The sequence below is a fragment of the Quercus suber genome, unplaced genomic scaffold, assembly GCF_002906115.3.
Source record: "Quercus suber isolate HL8 unplaced genomic scaffold, Cork oak 2.0 scaffold_1026, whole genome shotgun sequence".
NCBI classification, from domain to species: Eukaryota; Viridiplantae; Streptophyta; class Magnoliopsida; order Fagales; family Fagaceae; genus Quercus; species Quercus suber.
Window position 1 is genome coordinate 135,472 of NW_027070437.1, and position 17,946 is coordinate 153,417.

General features: G+C 35.3%; 1 protein-coding gene across 4 annotated transcripts; it reads right to left on the reverse strand.

Annotated features, from left to right (window-relative positions):
• Positions 1 to 8,500: 8,500 nt before the first annotated feature.
• Positions 8,501 to 15,203, reverse strand: LOC112006112 (sodium/pyruvate cotransporter BASS2, chloroplastic). Of its 4 annotated transcripts, none has more exons than XM_024038412.2 (13): positions 14,472 to 15,203; positions 14,115 to 14,236; positions 13,634 to 13,757; positions 13,437 to 13,478; positions 13,239 to 13,352; positions 13,096 to 13,158; positions 12,620 to 12,747; positions 11,466 to 11,559; positions 10,950 to 11,001; positions 10,721 to 10,818; positions 10,437 to 10,595; positions 8,984 to 9,073; positions 8,501 to 8,850 (listed from the first exon to the last, which is right to left on the reverse strand). In XM_024038412.2, exons 1-13 carry the CDS (start codon positions 14,529 to 14,531, stop codon positions 8,773 to 8,775), a joined length of 1,224 nt encoding a protein of 407 aa, XP_023894180.1. In that variant the 5' UTR covers positions 14,532 to 15,203; the 3' UTR covers positions 8,501 to 8,772. The 4 variants fall into 4 exon arrangements, with proteins under 4 accessions (XP_023894180.1, XP_065625014.1, XP_023894177.1 ...); XM_065768942.1 differs by having other exon boundaries at positions 14,115 to 14,205; positions 14,472 to 15,202; XM_024038409.2 differs by having other exon boundaries at positions 14,115 to 14,229; positions 14,472 to 15,198.
• Positions 15,204 to 17,946: the final 2,743 nt, after the last annotated feature.

The following is a 17,946-nucleotide window of genomic DNA, read 5'->3' on the forward strand; positions in this document are numbered from 1 at the left end:
AATTCTATTACCAATATTTCAAACAAGTTGAAATAAATTTTATTTATTTAGTTTAATTTTTTGATAGTTATTTTTAGGTAAAATTGGACAACCTAATTTTCAAAATATTTCAAATGTTAATCCAACTAAAATTCTATTACCAAAAAATTTTAAATAAAATTATTATTTATGTTATTACCATACACTAGGTTCATTGTAATATACCATTCTTATAATAAAGACATATATTAAGGGCTATTCATAATAGATATAGGCTATCAGGTCAAGTCATATTATTAATTTGTTTTTCATAATAATTAATTTCATTCTTTAAAATTTGTGTATAAAAAATAAAGTAATGAGATAATTGCATAATAAAACTCCATAGCACGATGTTGTTTTCAAGCTAAATTCAAAAGTTTCAAGCACATAAATTATTGTGAGGACATTTTTGCCTCAAAACCAAAAGTTGCACATTGTAATTTTTTTTTGGCTTCAAGTCTCACATTGGAAGGAAATCCTTCCTCTTCATGTCTTATAAGGGATGACCAATGAGATTAGAGTACCATTAGAGTACCACTAGCTTGGTACTCTAATGTCATTGGTCATCCCTTATTAACCAAGCTAGTGGTAGGCATGAACCAAGCTAATGGTACTCTAATGTCATTGGTCATCTCTTATAAGGAATGAAGAGGAAGGATTTCCTTCCAATGTGAGACTTGAAGCCAAAAAAAATTACAATGTGCAACTCTTGGTCTTGAGGTAAAAATGTCTCCACAATTATCATAGTAACAATTCTTCATTTGTAGCACTTGGCATTTTTCTAATTACTAAAAAAAACTCTCAATTTGTAAGTAGAATTTTGACTTAGAAAAATTTAAAACGGATTATTCATATGATAAAAGAATCCTAATAGAATAAACACGATATAATGAACGTGTTATCTTTTTGTGAGGGTTTCTTATTCTTACATTAAAATGTCACTTAATATTCATTTGAATGGTTTAGTTTTTCAAATTGGTCTCGAATACTCTCTCTCTCTCTCTATATATATATATATATATACATACATACATACATACGTACATGTGCATAAATATGTGTCATGCATAAATTAGGACCCCACTCAAGTCAAATCATGACTTTGCCAATGTCCATATAGGGCATTGCTTCACACGGTACACAACTACACATGTTGAAGACTATCCATATAGAGCTATTTCTATCATTGTCACTGCTGAGTCTTTGTATTCAAGCGCCTTTCTCGGGTGTTTTTCTCCGCCCAAGCAGCATACCAAACACTTCTTAAGACTTCCTACGTGTCTCCATCGAGACAAAGTCTTTCATCTGCATAATACACTTCACAGTTTTTTTTTTTTTTTTTGACAGCGATATTCTTTTTCAAGCATTTCATGGTGATTCTCAATTCATTCAATAGACATTAAAGACCTTACTTACGTTAAAGACTTTTCTTCCAAACTCAAGTTTTAGTCAAGCCTCCGCGTTGAGTTTGAGGGGATTTAGAAGATATTAGGATATTACATTATTACAATAAATGTGTAGCCCATATAATTACATTCAATAAATGTTTTTTTTTTTAATTTACATCAAATTGTTAATTAATCTCTACATATAAACAATAAGATTTAGATCAACCATGCCCCTATGGTTAATAATTATATATGTATTATCATTTTAATATGTGTGTGTTTAGTATAACTTAAATTTCATGAATTATTGGAGTTCAAGTGATAATTCGTAGAAATGACATATTTTGTGGCGTTTCATATCTGTGGTTCAAATTTCATATTACATCCATTACCATTTACTTATAAATAAAAAACATGAACTATTACCTTAAAAAAATCACGATTGATTGAATGAATTATTTGATTTATTTTTTAAAAAGTTTAGATTCGTGTGTGACCATTTCATCAAGTAAAATTTAAAATAACTATATAAAAAAACAAAAAGAATCTTTAAAAAACTTTATCTGATAAGTCAATAAACCAAATCATGCAAATATACTATATTTTAACCATACTAAACACAGAGTAAGGCATTTGCAAATTCAGCAAAAAAAAAAAAAAAAAAAAGAGTAAGGCATTTGCAATAAGTAATTTCATATATTTTTTTCATCTTTTGTAACTTGGAGCCAAAAAATGATTATTTACCATTATTTTGGGTTTGCAGTGACAACAAATATATTTTGGATTGAAATTCACTTCCTTTGCATACTAAATTCCAACTTCGAAGGCCATTTTGGAGATCCCAAAGACTATTTTGTAAGTTTCATAATCATGGCATTTAATAAATTAATATTCTAATAACCACACCGATCCAACTTTTGCAGTTAATATTAAATTAGCCTACTTGTTAGAAAACTAGTCTAAATGGTCAGAACTCAGAATTTGGTTTGGTTTATCTGGAATATGATTCAAGGTGCCATCCATTTAGAAGCCCAAGTGGCATTAAAAGGTGGCTTTGTGACGTGGTAGTGTGTCACTCATTTCAATTCTTTTTTTCAAACTATTCCATTCCTCCTTTTAACCTGTTCTTGCGTGTCAAGCGTGACTTATCCTAATCTAGAGCCAGTTTCTATCATATTTTTCAATATTAATTTGTTTAGGCAAATACCAACTTGTAATACTAATAATTTATGCTTCTGTAGAATCTAGATATTTATAAAATTATGCTTCAGTTTCGTATTGATTGGTGAGGAGTGAAGCGCATTTGCCAATAATTAGAGTAATGCCATTGTGGAAAAAGCAGGCAGTGAGCAGTAATAGGTTTGGTAATGGCAATGTTACTTGTGGTTGGAATTAAAAGGATACATTAACTGCTGGTACCATGCGAAGACCTCTTTAAATCATTGACTTCGTGGTCAGAGTTATTTTCCAATCTCAATTATAAACTGGTACCATTGCATGTTGTGTTCCAAGGGTCTGGCGAGTCTTTACGATATCTTTCTCACATGTGTAGGTCTCAAATGTTGTGAAAGATTAAGTCTCATGAGATTACTCCTTCCTTTTGTGAAGGTCTTGTGAGTCACTTCAATATTTTAGCATCTTGAACTTGAAGACAAAAATCAACTACCCCAAAAATTAATATATTCCCAATTCCCAAGCCTATGTTTAGTAAGAAGCAAAGCTGCGTATGTGGACGTGCAACTCTATTAGTAACTAAGGTACGGGTGGTGATTGTATTGGCTGTATCAATAGAAAAAGAATATGGCGTAACAAGATATATGGGATGCCCCTCTTATATAAAGTGGATTTTACAAGGGTAAGGCTCATCTCTATGTGAAAGAGACATACATATATTTGTTACACCATATTCTTATACTTTGATCTAATGGTGTTATGCACAAATAAAGAAGTCCCTTAGTGATAGGTTTAGTATGCGAATTGAATGCAGATGGTGGTTGTGATACAAATATCATTGTATATGTAAAGTTGTGATTTTCAATTAGCTTTTGTTGGCTTTAATTCCGTGCCAAATTTGATTGTAATTTCTTTAATCATTTCTTTGTATTTATGTGAGTTTATTTGTAAGGGATTAGTATGAGAGATTGATGAAAAATCAAGCGTCAAAGAAGAATCAGTGCAGTTCAGGACTAGCTCGCGAGAAGAGTAACCCATGAAAAGCCAAGTGTGAAGCACATGATTAGAAGCTAAAGAGTCATGCTAGACTGTCAAATTAGAGAGTACTTTGCGAGAAAGACCATCTTGCGAGGTACTTGTGAAACCCTCTGTTTGGCAAAAAGAAAAAGTGTTTTACCAAATTCTTTACCCACACTATATATACCCTCATTACCCACAAAATGTAATGAGTGTTTTTCAGAAAGAAAACCCTAGCAAAAACGCTTGAGAGTTAGAAATTGTTATATCTACAATCATCTACACATTTTTTCTTGGTTTTTCTCTATTCCTACCTCTCTATCTCTACATCATTGAGAGGTTTATAGCTTAAACACTTACCTCACCCAATCTGAGTGTTAAGTCAAGTTTTGGTGCCTTTGGGAAGCATTGGAATGAGCCATTTAGTGGTAAATGCAACCAGGCTAAATTGTAGGATCTGGAAAGCTAGTGAAGACAAGATTCCGAGAAGTAGCAAGAGGATCGATTTCGACTTAGAGGGTTGTAGAGGGGTTTTTCGCCGAATTCTTCGGTTTCCTCTTTGATAACATGTCTTGGTGTTATATTGTGTTTGCATCTCTCTTCCCTACTCTTTAAGCTTGTCTTTTATTGTTCATTGTGGTTGAATATGGCTTAGAGTAATGTTACCGGTTTATTGTGTTCATTTACTCTTGTTCTGCACTTTGATAATTTAGAGTAAAAACAATCTAGTCATAATTTTTAATTTGGGGTCTGAATAATCATTGGTGTTTTCACACTAATTGAGCTTATATATATATAATTCTTTTTTTTTTAGTAAAAGTAATAGCAGAAATATAACTTTTTATCATCAATAATCTCTTTACAAAAAGAAGAATTTATAAATATTTTCTATAACTAAAAAGTTGGCTGGCTATAATTAGCGTATAAAAAAGTAATGTATAATGAATCCATATAAAAATAATGTTATACTAATTATAATTATAGCCTCCAATAAATTATGAAAAAAAGTTATAAAATTTATCATGCTTCCACTATCAATCTTCCTTTGGTTCTTTCTAGCAAGAGTGGGGCCTAACTGCAATAAAGTGGTCTATGTGTTAAGACTTTAAGGCTCTCGCAATGTCGTGCAAAGAGGAGATGAAATTTATTTTTCATTTTTAAGGTATCATAGTTTTAATTATGAACTTCCATTCCTATGTCTATCTAAAGAAGAATGAGATTAAGAGGGGCTTTTGTTTTGCCTTTTTGCTCAAATGGCATATCATCATAGATTAACCAAAATGGCATGAACCTTTGCAAATTAAGGAATATTAACCAAAATGGCAACGCCTTTTTGCTCTGCTAGTAACATGGCATAGACTTCATCTCTGTCTCTTATGAGCTATGATGAGTTCCCTTACACCTCAACCACTGTCAGTGGACTTACGTGTAACTTTTGAGTCATTAACCAGTGGCTGGTTGAAATCGGATCTATTCCTTTATGTACTAAGAAAAAAGAAGCAAAAATAATAATGATAAATAAATAAAAATAAAACAGAGGAACTATTGTATATGAGTTTGCAAAATCTATGATGAGGACCTCAATTTGGTAGCGTAGTGTAGCAGACTAGCAGCGTAGTTGTTTGTGAGATTTTTCTGATTTAGTTGGATTTATGTTTTGACATCAAATTTATACTTTTTTGTTGGGTTTTATATGAGATTTTATGTTGATGAGATTTTTCTTGTATTAGGTTTAGTGTTTTAATTTGTTGGGTTTGGATTTTGTGAAAAGGCTAACCCATTATCCCATCCATCAACACCTGATTGCCCACCAGAAAGTGAGATGCAGTTTGTCAGGTGTCGGCTGGTGAGAGACTTGAGACTTCCCTACTCGAAAGAATCCAGTCGAGTAGCGGGTTGACACCAAATTTAATTCAAATCGATCTGTGAACGCCTCTATCTATTGGTCTATTAATCTTTGTGGCGGCCAATGGGCGAATATATGTTTTTTTTTTTCGAAGATAAAAATTTTAATTTAATCTAATTTAAGTGTATGATTATAAAGTTATTTTTTAGGGATTTAAACTTTGGCCCTTATCTTCTATATCAAGAGTGAGTGAATATATGTTAAAAAGCCTAAAATTAAGTCAGTTGATAATTTGTTTGCTTTGATGAAAATACTTTTGAGAAAAAGGGCTTATTTTTTAGAAAATTCACTTGTTTTTGTGTGCTTGGTTGTGATTCTAAAACGAAGCAAACAATTTTTAGTTGTTAGATTTGCAAGGAAAATCATTGATATTTCTAATAATTTCAAAATAATATTATAATAAAAAGCTTTAAACATATCTCAAACAAGAAAGTATTTTCCTTTTGGGGCCATTTAAAGACCTTAAATGGGTAAACATATCTTAATTTAAAGTCTACATGAAAAACTATTTGAGAAAGTGATTAGCTTGTGAGCAAAAAATGTCATTTAAGAAAGAAAAAAAAAAATAACAGTTGGTCAATGGTTTTGTGGAGAGCAAGACCGACTCAATAGGTGATACAATTGATGCAATTATCTAAGGCCCCCAAATAAAAGAAGGCCCCCACTTGTAAAAAAAAATTATATATATATAATATATTTATCCATATATTTTAATTAAAAAAATGTAAGTACTTTTATTGGTCAATAAAATGCATTAAAAATGTCCCATTGTATCCTAAAATGCTGAAGATTAAAAAGGAAAAAACAAAAATAGTCAAACTTCAGCTAACAAAATTAAATTTTAGGGGACAAATTTATTAACTCATTCTTAAAATATGCTAAAATCAAAATTAATATCAGATAAATTCATTAATAATACAACGTAATTGTCTTGAAATATGTTAAAATAGAGATTATAAATTTCAAAAACAAAAGAAAAATCTCTCATCTCTTTATCTCTCTGCCTCTCCATCTATATTCTTACATTTATTTTCTTCATCTTGATTCTTGATCTTTTTCTATAAACTCAGTTTAGCTTGAAATCTTTCTTTGTTGATTCCCTTCAATTCACAGTAAATTCAAAATTGAAAAGGGGCAATGTGGGCTGTGGGCATACCAGAGGTAATCTTCTCCCCCTTTCTACCTTTTCGAAAATTAAGATTAGGAGTTTGCTATTTATTCAATTAATTTTTTTTTTTTAGTTTATTTCACTGCATGATTGATTGATAGGAGTCATAAGAGAGCATGTTTTTTGCCTATAGCCATAGGACAGGCAGGACATTTGCATAGTTGCACACAGCATAGTAGCACAGGCTACACAGTTGCACACTGCACAGTAGCACACTGCACAGGCTGCACAACCCACAGTCATAGGACAACACGTTTTCTTACTTTATAAATTATCATACCAATTCATAATTTGATGTGTATCAAAAAGTAAGAAAAATGGATTTTAAATAAAAAAATTCAATATATATTATTTGATTAATATTTAAATATAAAAAAGGTCTCACTTAAAATTTTTGTCTAAGGCCCTTAAAGTTGTTGAGCCAACCCTGGTGGAGAGAGAGTGAGAGAGAGGCGGTAGAGATAAAGAAACCATTATTGGGATATTATTTATTTATTTATTTTTTTAGATAGTTTCAACCTATAGCACCCGATTTTGATAATAGTTGTTTATCATCAAACCAAGAATCCAATTGGTTTTCTTGTAGGTAGGAATTGGACCCTAAATCTCTTATTCAACCATACAAAACTTTACTAGTTGTGCTATTGGGAAAAACATATTTTTTGGTCTATTGGGTATAATTTTTATGTTAATTTGTGCTTTTAATCGTATCAAACATAAAAGAATTTTCCATTGAAACAATGCGAACATAAATTCAAGATACATTCAATAGCATAGAAATTGCTTAGAACTCATTGACCAAGTTGCTCTGCCATGTATGTGTGGCACTTGCATCTTAAGCCTTAAGCCATTTACACTTCCAGGGTACAAAATGAATTATTGGACACTAATTTTTCTCCAAGCCAGTTAGGAGGAATCTTTTCCAACTTATTACATGACAATGCATAAGACTATTCATGTATATTATTTAAACAACTCACACAATATATTGATTATAAAAATAAAAATAAAAGGTCACCCAAGTCATTGAAAAAATCATATGAATAAAAAGATTCGTGGACTATCTTCTCAACCAACTTGTAGTGGATTGAAGGAATTTAAATTTGTTTGTTGGTAAACTTTTTCCCCCCAAAAATTAAGAGATCTTTTGGGATTTCATGAGTCTTGTTAAGATCGATTGCAGATACTCTTTTTGGTTGGTGGAACTAGTTCAGAAAGCACTCATCTAACATTTGGAATTTAGTTCTGTTGTGTTTAATGTAGTGTATTTGGAAGGAGTGTAATTGGCAGACTTTTGAGGACATGGAAAGTTTTAGAGATCAGTTGCTTGCTTCTTTCAGTGGTCCCCTTTTTAACTGGTCTAGGGCTTGGGGACGCACTTCTAGTGTTTCTCTCCCTTTGTTCCTTAGATCTCTCCTTTGTAATTAGTTTCTTTCTCTGTTTTTTGTTTTTGTTTTTTTGTTTTTATACTTTCTGTAATCTTTGGTCTGCCTTATGCTCTTTTGTATAAGGTAGCTTCTTGAATATACTTATTTCTTCTTATAAAAATAAAAATAAAAATCAAGAGATGTCCCTGGCACTAAATCGTGCAACTCCCAAACTGGGATGACATGCATCAGATTTGGATTGCCAACATGAATCATGGTATTTCCATGAACGAGAGGATCCAAATGTGACATAAATCACATTGCCGGACACCGGGATTTTGCCAGAGAAGCATGATTTATGCAAGAATCTCAATGCCATTAATAATCACTGAGCTTCAGTCTCTTTCGTTAACCTATTCAGATTTGCAATTTCCAAATAAAAATGATGGAACCATACAGGAAGCTGGAAATATATTTGTGTTACTCAGACGAATAAAATTTTCTATTCCTTTTTGTAATGAAACAAAAAAAGTCCAGCTCAGTGTAAATGCTTATGACATAGAAAAACTATGGGGGAAAAAAAAATTCGAAGTCCCCTGAAATTGCCAAATGAGGTTGTCACAATGTATGCTCAATAAGAACCCTATATTAAGAAGACCAGAAAAAATATCCCTTCAAACTAGCAAAATTTAGAAAAAGCCAATAAAAAAAAAAAAAAGGGCCCAAGACTTCTCATTCCTTGAAGTCATCCTTGTCATCAACAGGTATTGGACTGTTCCTCCAAAAGACTGCAAGACCACTGCCACCAAGCTGTAAAGGAGAATGTTTGAATCAATAAGATTGTCAGCAGTAAATTCATAAAAAGGAATACTAATCCAAGGGCCTGCAGAGAATGAAAATACTCAAAATAGTAAGTTTGAGCAAGTGGAAGAAAGACACTTACCGCCATGCAAACAACGCTAACAGCAGAAGGGACAGCAACAAGGGGGTTTGTAAAATGCTTCTGGGCAAGCAAAAACCCAAGTGCAGAGCTCTGCAGATATGAATGAAAGAATAAATAGCATTATAATGCACAAATATTATGTAGTACTTACTAGTTACTAGTTGTGCAACACATGAGAGTCATAAGCTGGTGATATGATTTTTTTTTTTTTTTTGATAGGTATAAGCTGGTGATAGATTTGTTGGCATTGTGAGAGTTTTTATTATACTCAATTAGATATAGGAATTTCACTTGTAAAACTACTATCTTTAGGCACCTTAAGAACATTCTTTAGCAACTTCCAAGCAAAGTAATGTTTAGTCAATCATTTGAAGATTTTAGTGCCTCCTACTCTCTCGCTCTCTCCCCCTCTCTCTCTCTCTCTCTCTCTCTCCACACAAACACACATGATGGGAAGCAGGAAACCCATGAAAAAAATTAAGGGAAAAAAAAAAAAAAAAACTCCATGCAAACAACACTAGATGAGCATAACCAAGGGCACCATTTGAATTGATTCTAGATGACTTGGCTGCATATAGCATTAAGCATCATTATGGATGCAGCAATTTACACATAAAATGGGGCACTTAGGCTCTTCAATACGTCTATTCTTATTCTTTATTGGTCTGAGATTATTTGATGTTGAGCAATTTATCAAGTTCATGAAAGAAACAAAGTGACTGAAGAAGAACTTGCAGATAAAGAAGAACCTGGAAACTGTGAAATAATGAAGGAAATAAAAGGACAGTAGCTTAGACTTAGTCTTAGTTATTTGTTGATAGAACGACTTGTAGTATACCTTTATGTATATTCTGTTTTAGTAATCACATTTGCCACGCGTGTTAGAAGTACTTAGTTTGTTTCTGTTTTTCTGTTTGTAGCTTTGGTGGGTATTTCTGTTATATGGTTGTATATATATGATGTACTCTGTAACTTAATCGATGAAATCATTTTTCCCAATTCTGTTTTTCTGATACAATTAATTTAAACAATTCACCAATTTAGCCTGCATAGGCACATGAAGAACCTTCACATTTGGCACATACATATCTCTAGTTTAAGAATCATTTTAGCAGCAAGGCAAAGATTCCTGTTAGAAGTATGTGGTTAAATTTACTATATCCCAATAGTTTAAGCTTTTAGGACAATTGGTAATTTAACAATTCTCGCCCACCAAAACATGGCAAAGCATCCTTTTCACTTTATCTTATTTTCTATTTTTCTAGACTCTGATTTCTGATATATATATATATATATTTTTTTTTTTTTTTTGGGTTTTTTTTTGGGGGGTGGGGAGAGGGGGGGGGGGTGACAAAATATGACTGCCAAAAATTTTCATATAGACTATCATTGTATTAATGGTGAAGATCATAAGGAAAATCGGTAGAAAAAGATTCATGGAGAAGATATTGACCTGCATCCCGCATTCTATAGATATAGTACGAGAAGTGGATTCGCCAAATGATATTTTTGAAATCCAATAACCAAGAGCAAATGCAGCAATATGGAGGATGGCCACTGGCAGTACTAGTTGTGCTCCTTGAGTTTTCAAGACATCTGAAACTTGCCCGATCTTAAAAGTCATAAGATATCAAAGTGAGTTCCCTCCATGTGAAGTAACCATCAACAGAATACCGAAATTTAATGCAAAAGCTGTAAAAAATGATAAATCATTTCCTGATTATTTGGAGAACTTACAGGGCTGGCACAAAGAAGGGTGGTGAGAATAACTCCAATTAAAGGTGTCACTGTCACTATTTTAGAAGTGAATTTGGGGAAGTATTCATTTGCCAACACTGCCACAAAGAGTAGAAACTAAATTATATATATGCAGATTTATTAACCTCTATAATCTGTATTAGAAAATTAGAAAATTTTGTATGCAACTAATTTCAATGAATAAAAATTTTATACACCTTTTAGTTACCTCCAATTATTGTTGGCACTAAAACAACCTGAAAAGTACTGATTGCCAGACCCTGCAAAGATTGAGGAACACCAAAACCCAAGATAAGTTTCTATATGTGGGTAATTACAAGAAATTCTTAGACCTGTTAGTAAGCAGTAAATAGCGACTACATATCTTTAAATGGCTTCCGCCCTATATACTTCACAAATTAATGATCAGCTGAGGATGACGGTGAACCTTGTTTCATTTACATATATTTTCAAAATTTATAATGAATATGACTGATAATCTTTAAGGACAGGTCCATCAAACAGCTATTTGGAAGGACATTGCATGCAGTTTGGTAGGATCTTATAGCAAAGCAAACAAATATGAAAGAGGGTCATAAGAATTGGAAACCACAAGGTGGTTCTGCATCAGCCTCGTACAGTAATAGCAGCAGTTTGCACTCTGGAGAGATATCCATGTGACCAAGACAATAAAGGATATATCACACAAATTCAAGGAAAATTTATTAAGGTAATTATCAATTACATCTGAACTTACTGCAGCATCAACTGGAACTAGCTGGCCAGCAAGAAGCTTAGTGAGGAGTGGTGTCATAATAATAGCTCCTATAGTTGAACACCTACACAAAGTCGAAAATGATTATGAACTTAAAGTACTCTCATATACTATAAATAACATTGATATGAATTAGGAGACTATGCTCCTTTGATCTAGAAATTATTTCACTATGGTGGAAGCCAAAATTACTTTTTTCTTTATGACAATATAACTTCAACCCATTCACCTATGTAACTGTTGCTTGTTTAATGTTATACTGCTAAAGTAACAACCATATAAATTGAGCACTAAAGAAGTATATTGGAGATTTCCACCATGAATATCCTTCACCGTGTGTTTTAATCTTCACGTTCAAAAGTGTGCTCAATATAATTTATTTTTCCCTGTCACAAATGTGCTATGATGAAGTCATCATGCTAGGAACAGAAGTTATTTAATAATGTGTTTTTCATTATTAGTAAAGGGACATGCCATTATTTTTCCTATTCCCAAAAGCACTGTCTGATATAAATTAAAACACTGTGTCTAACTTTGATCTGCCATGTATATCCATACAATCAAGCTCTAGCCAGTTTCATCTGTACCAATTTCTCTCTTGTGCTCAGAAAATTATATTATAGGATTTATATCAAATTACTCAATAAATTACAAATTTTAGTTACAAGTATGTCTTTTAAGGAAGACAAATAACTCAGAATTTTTACTGAAGTTCAAGATGTCCAAACTCTGCCAAAGAAAAACAAGAAACTATACCGAATTTTTTAAAAACTTGTTGGACTGACACATCCACTTGGATCACTTGTATCAATGCTCATCAACAAAACATTTCAGTAAAAAAGGCGCTGATACCTTTAATATTTTAATATGTCAGAAGACAAATTTATAGCATACTTCTGGGAAAAAGAGTTTAAATTAATAAATAAGTAACGAACCATACTCAGTCCCAGTATCTTGAGTTTTTCCAACTCAGTGACACCAAGTAGTATAGATATATTTAAAGGTTCAGTACTATAGCCAATGTTGTGAATGAGTACAACAAAATATAAGCAAAAAAACCCATGAGCAGCAAAAACTTGCCAGTCTGCTCAGGCTGAGAAAGCATTTGATCAAGTTGAGCTTACGTTGTCATGAGAACTGAAAGTGCCACATTTCCCTTAGATATGTATGTTGCAACATTTGATGCCTGACCTCCTGGGCAGCATGAGACCAAAATAAGACCGGTTGCAAGAGGTGCAGAAAGTTTTAGAGTCTGAAAATCATAGAGATAAATGTTAATTACCAAGGTTATTTTAATACATATAACACTAGGAGGAGTTGTTTTTCCAAATTACACAATCCAAAATACGTTACAGTTTCTACCTGAAAGATAATTTAGGTGATCCAACATCCTTCACCTCTGTCCCACATGCCCCCTCCTGGAAGGGGCTCCCTTTTCTCTCTAAGATGTTTTCTTTTTCTCAGGATAAAAGGGACTCAATTTGATAAATGCAATGTTTTTGTGTCTAGTTATTATGATTTTAAGGAACTGAAGGACAAATTTTAAAAACATACAGAACTGAACAAGCAGCTAAAAATCAAATACTATAAATTTTAGTACCAATGCAATGACAAAACCCAACATGGGCTTAATCAGGTATTGAGCAAGAAATCCTACACCCACCTGCAACATTAAAACAATAATCTTACACAGGTGAAACAAGAAAGAGATCAAATTGACAAAGTAAACAAATTAATCCTTACAGTCCATGGATTCCGCATACAACGTCTGAAATCCTCGAATGTTAATGTCAATCCCATTGAAAGCATGAGGAAACCTAGGCCAAGTGTAAAAAGGTCTGTCTGCAACCATGTTACCTGTAGGAAGAACCCAAATTCAGCTAATCAACCAACACTTGATTTCTCATCCATCAAAGCAGCAGAAAAAGGGTATGATATTACAGCAGCAGGCTTGGAGATGCCAATAATGGTGCCCAATATGACCTGTTCAGGTAAGTAGATTTGGATTTAAAAGTAGTCCTTAGGAAATAAATCTTTAAAATGCACATAAAATATGAAAAGTGTGATACTTAAAAACGTTGATAAACAAAAGTACGCCATCCCTACAGGAAGTTGTGCTTAAGATATGTGACACATACCCACACAGGAAAAAGAGTTGTCAAAGTTTCAATTACTCTCTCATACGGACTCATTCCGCTAGGGGTGCCACTAGGAAAATCCCCAGATACATTTGTTGCAGGCTTGCATAAAACTTGGGAGTTCCTAATTGTAGGATTTAACAAAATATTATCACAAAATATTAAGAATGCACAGATGCAACAACAAAGCCAGAGAGTACAAAAGATGCTCTCCCAGGATTAGATATTTTAATTTCATTTGATTGGCATACATCAAGAATACAACTTATCCCCATCTTACTTTTAGTGAAGAAAGATAAGATTTTGATTCCCAAATCGATTAACTAGGTTCTTCCACTTCAGCATGCGATATTAATCATACATTTGTAATTACTACATTAAACATGTATATGCTCATTTCCTTGATGCAAGCATCAATTTGATTGAACCCACCAACACACACACGCACACACACAAACACGCCCATGGTTTTAATGGATACCTTGAAGTCTGAACGATCAAAGAAGGGGGTGTAAAAGCAACTATTGGACTCCATGGCCTGTTCCGGATTGTGCAACATCTTCCATTCTTAGCTACAGGAAAGCCATCTCTTACATCTAAAATCTCAAATCATTAAAACAACAAAAACAAGAATTTTAGTTGGTGCTCAGAGCAACTAAGTGCCACAACTAACAACAAACGGAAAAGCTCAAAAGAAGGCAATTTTCACTCCCCAAAATGCCAAAATTTCCAAACAACAAATCAAAAAAATTGGAAACCCATGTGCCACCCAAGCAAATAAGCAATAGTACAATGAAGCAAACAATAGTAAACAAGCAAAAATAATAATAAAACATACCCAGATAAGTTTGCAGCTTCCTAGCAGGAAAAGAAGAGCTTGGTCTGTACACAGCGTCATATGTCCCTAACTTACAGTCCTTGAGAACAATTCTAGACAAGGATGCCATTGAAGTAAGATTGCAAGTACCAAAAGAAGGGGATCAGATCAGATACGTACTGGGTTTTAAAGTGGGAAGTGATAGGTGTAGTGAGGGAGTTTTCACATGGGACATGGAGGTTTGGTCCAAAATTTGGAAGTGGATAATAAACGTGGCAGTCGTGGAAACCTATGAACCGAAAACACACAAACGAATATTTTTGGGCCATCCGAATGATTTTGCTAGTAAAACCAATTGCCTTTTTTCGTTTGTGCATAGGCATGATGGACCAAAGTTGTCTTTTGTGCTGCCTTCGAGTTTTATCACCCTGTTACGGGGTATGTTTCTTCCCTTTTACAAGCTGGTGGGTCCCAACAGCTGTGAGAGAAGAGAAACATACCCCTGTAACAGGTGTATTTTCTCCTATAATTAGATATCCCATATCTTCTAAGTCATGACTTGTAGCTTTTTAAACAGAGAATGATATTTCCGTAATGTGCTTAAGAAGGTTGTCATGGTAAAGGACATTAATCTATGACTAATGTTCAAATAGTTTTCGAATTACTGTGAATGATATTAACTTAGCTAATGACAAATTCGTGAGGGTCGCATCGGTCTCCTCGGCCCATTCTCAAAGCGAACAATTCCTTTGTTAGGGTCTGAGACAAATCTCCCTCCTACAGGTAATAATTTAGGCTATACACATGCATTTTCATAGTTTTTTTTTTTTTTTTTTTTTTTGGTTTAAAAGGAAATTTCATTCAACTAGGCCAAAATGGCTAAATTAGTGGCAATAAGCCTACAAAAGCTCTCCCCATTAGCATCAGAATACACAAAAGAAGAAATCACATCATATGGGGAGATATCCAAGATGACAAAATCCTCTTGCATTACACGTCCTTGCTTAGCTAGCGTGTTTGCAACTCTATTGACTTCACAAAACGCATGCTGCACTTTGCAGTGCCGACATTTTCATAGTTTTGGGTTTAAATGTGCATTTTCATAACTTAGAGGATAAATATAAAAAATATTGTTAAAGGGTAAAGTGTAATTTTTACTGTGGGGTTAGGGAACCTGGTAACCCCAGCCACTTCGTACCAAGCCCAAGGCCCATGCCGAGGAGGAAGAAACGCCCGAGGACGAAGTGTGAAAGTCCAAATTGCCTAGGAACCTTGCTGAGGAAGACCTCGTCCTCGGCCAACCGAGACCATGGGAGGAGGAAGTAACGGGCCACCAAAAGCAGCCTTCCCGAGCATCTAAAGAGAAGGAACAAGTACAACGTATCAGCCGTGGAAGCACGGTGGAGGAGTAAGTTCAAGATGAACTGTCACCTCCACATTAAATGCTCATAACTAACGTTCTGGCCGCATTAATGAGGAAATGACCCTGAACGGCGTAGCCTTGGTTGCTGTAGCCCACAGAAAGAATGGGAAGGCGGCTGATGGGACAAGCACTCAAGTAGTGACCTGCTTGATCAACAAATGTAGGGCTAAGATCAATTGAAAGTGGATATATAATGTAAGGAATCCCTCTTGAAAGGGGACATAAAAAGGGAGGAGAAAATTAGAAGTATAGAACACTATAGCAACCTGTAACAACAGAAAAACTTTTGTAACCGATCACTGAAGAAAGAATAAGAACCTCAAGCTCCCAAGAGGAGGGCCAAGGAACATCGTGCATATTTGAATCCATATCCATGCTATTCAATTCATATGCAACCATGCCTAGCCGTTGTATCCCTCACTAGGGCCTAGTTCTTGAACCCGCTTTCTACAAATTCATTGTATTAGCTAGCTGGGCTTGAATCCACTCACTCAACAGTAGAAGTGCTCAAACCCAGTCTCTACAATTGGCGCCGTCTGTGGGGAGAACTGGTGTGTTAGTAAGGGCAACGACCAAGCATGGTAGGATCAGGCCCTCATCAAGCAGGCTCCCATCAGCCTGAACCGGTCAAATCCCAGCACCAGGGTAACTTCGCCAACCTTGAGCGCGATCGAAATGAAGAGAATAAAAGATTTCGAGAGGGAAGTTACACACCACTTAAACCAGCAGAAACTACTCGTGTGGGGACAATCATGTGCCCTAGAGACAAAACAACAACCGGGCCATACGACCAAAAGAGGTTAGGAGCCGCGTGACCTAGGGGTAGAACGATGAGCAGGCCATGCAGTATGAGATAGACGATTTGAAAAGGAGGTTGTGCCATGCACAACGAAGGCGACCTCAACCTAGCCCTGACTTGCCCTCTGACAATGAAAGCGACGATGACTATAGGCAAAGATCGAGAAACCCTCCAAGCAAAACCTTCTTTCATGAAGAAGAGCACTATCGAGAGCAAAACGTAAAAGCCCATCTCCTAGGGGCTTAGGATATGATGCCATGAGCAGGCACTGGATCAGCTATCTAAGTCGCCTTTCACGCGCCATATAGAAGGGGCTACCCTTCCTCGGTGGTTCCTACAACCAACCTTCTCCATTTATAATGGCAAAACGGACCCTGTGGAGTATGTGAGCCAGTTTAACCAAAGGATGGTTGTCCATTCTAAGAACGAGGCGTTGATGTGCAAGGTTTTCCCTTCTAGCTTGGGTCTAGTGGCGATGAGGTGGTTCAATGGCTTGAAGACGAATTCCATAGATTCGTATAGACGGTTGACCCAGGCCTTTGGCTCTCGCTTCGTTACAAACAGCATAGCCCCACGCCCTTGAGCGCGTTACTGTCTCTGTCCATGCACGACGGAGAGACTTTAAAGGTTTACTCAAGCTGATATTGGGAGATGTATAATGAACTGGAGGGCAATTTTGATGATGTGGCCATCAGTACCTTCAAAAATGGTCTCCCGACTAGATATGGTCTAAGAAAATCTCTGACTGGTAAGCCTGCCACCAGTATGCGCAATTGATGGATCGGATCGACAAGTACAAGCGAGTGGAGGAAGACCAGCTGTAGGAGAGGAAAGGAGAAGACCATCCCTCAAGAGAGGAGGGATTTCAGGTTGGACCGATACAACAACACCCGCCCAAGGAGAGACTTCGCGGGGCAATCTAGAGCAACTAACAGCAGGCGGTCCAGGCCGTATTCCAAGAGCCAGTGTACAGGGTGTTGGTGAAAATGAGAGTGAGCCATACTTTAGGTGGCTGAATAAGATGGTGGGGGAATCCACGAAGCGCAATCAGAACCTTTACTACCAGTACCACAGGGACCACAACATATTACAGAGAACTGCAGGAATCTCTGGAGCTATCTGGACCAGCTGGTCTGAGAAGAAAAGTTGAAGCACCTTTTGCATCACCCCAGTGACCATCAAGGCCAGACCAACCAGGAGCCGAAGAGGGATAACGCCCTAGGGCGCCTGTAGAGACAATCAATGTAATCTTGGCCGCATTAGGGAGAACAGGA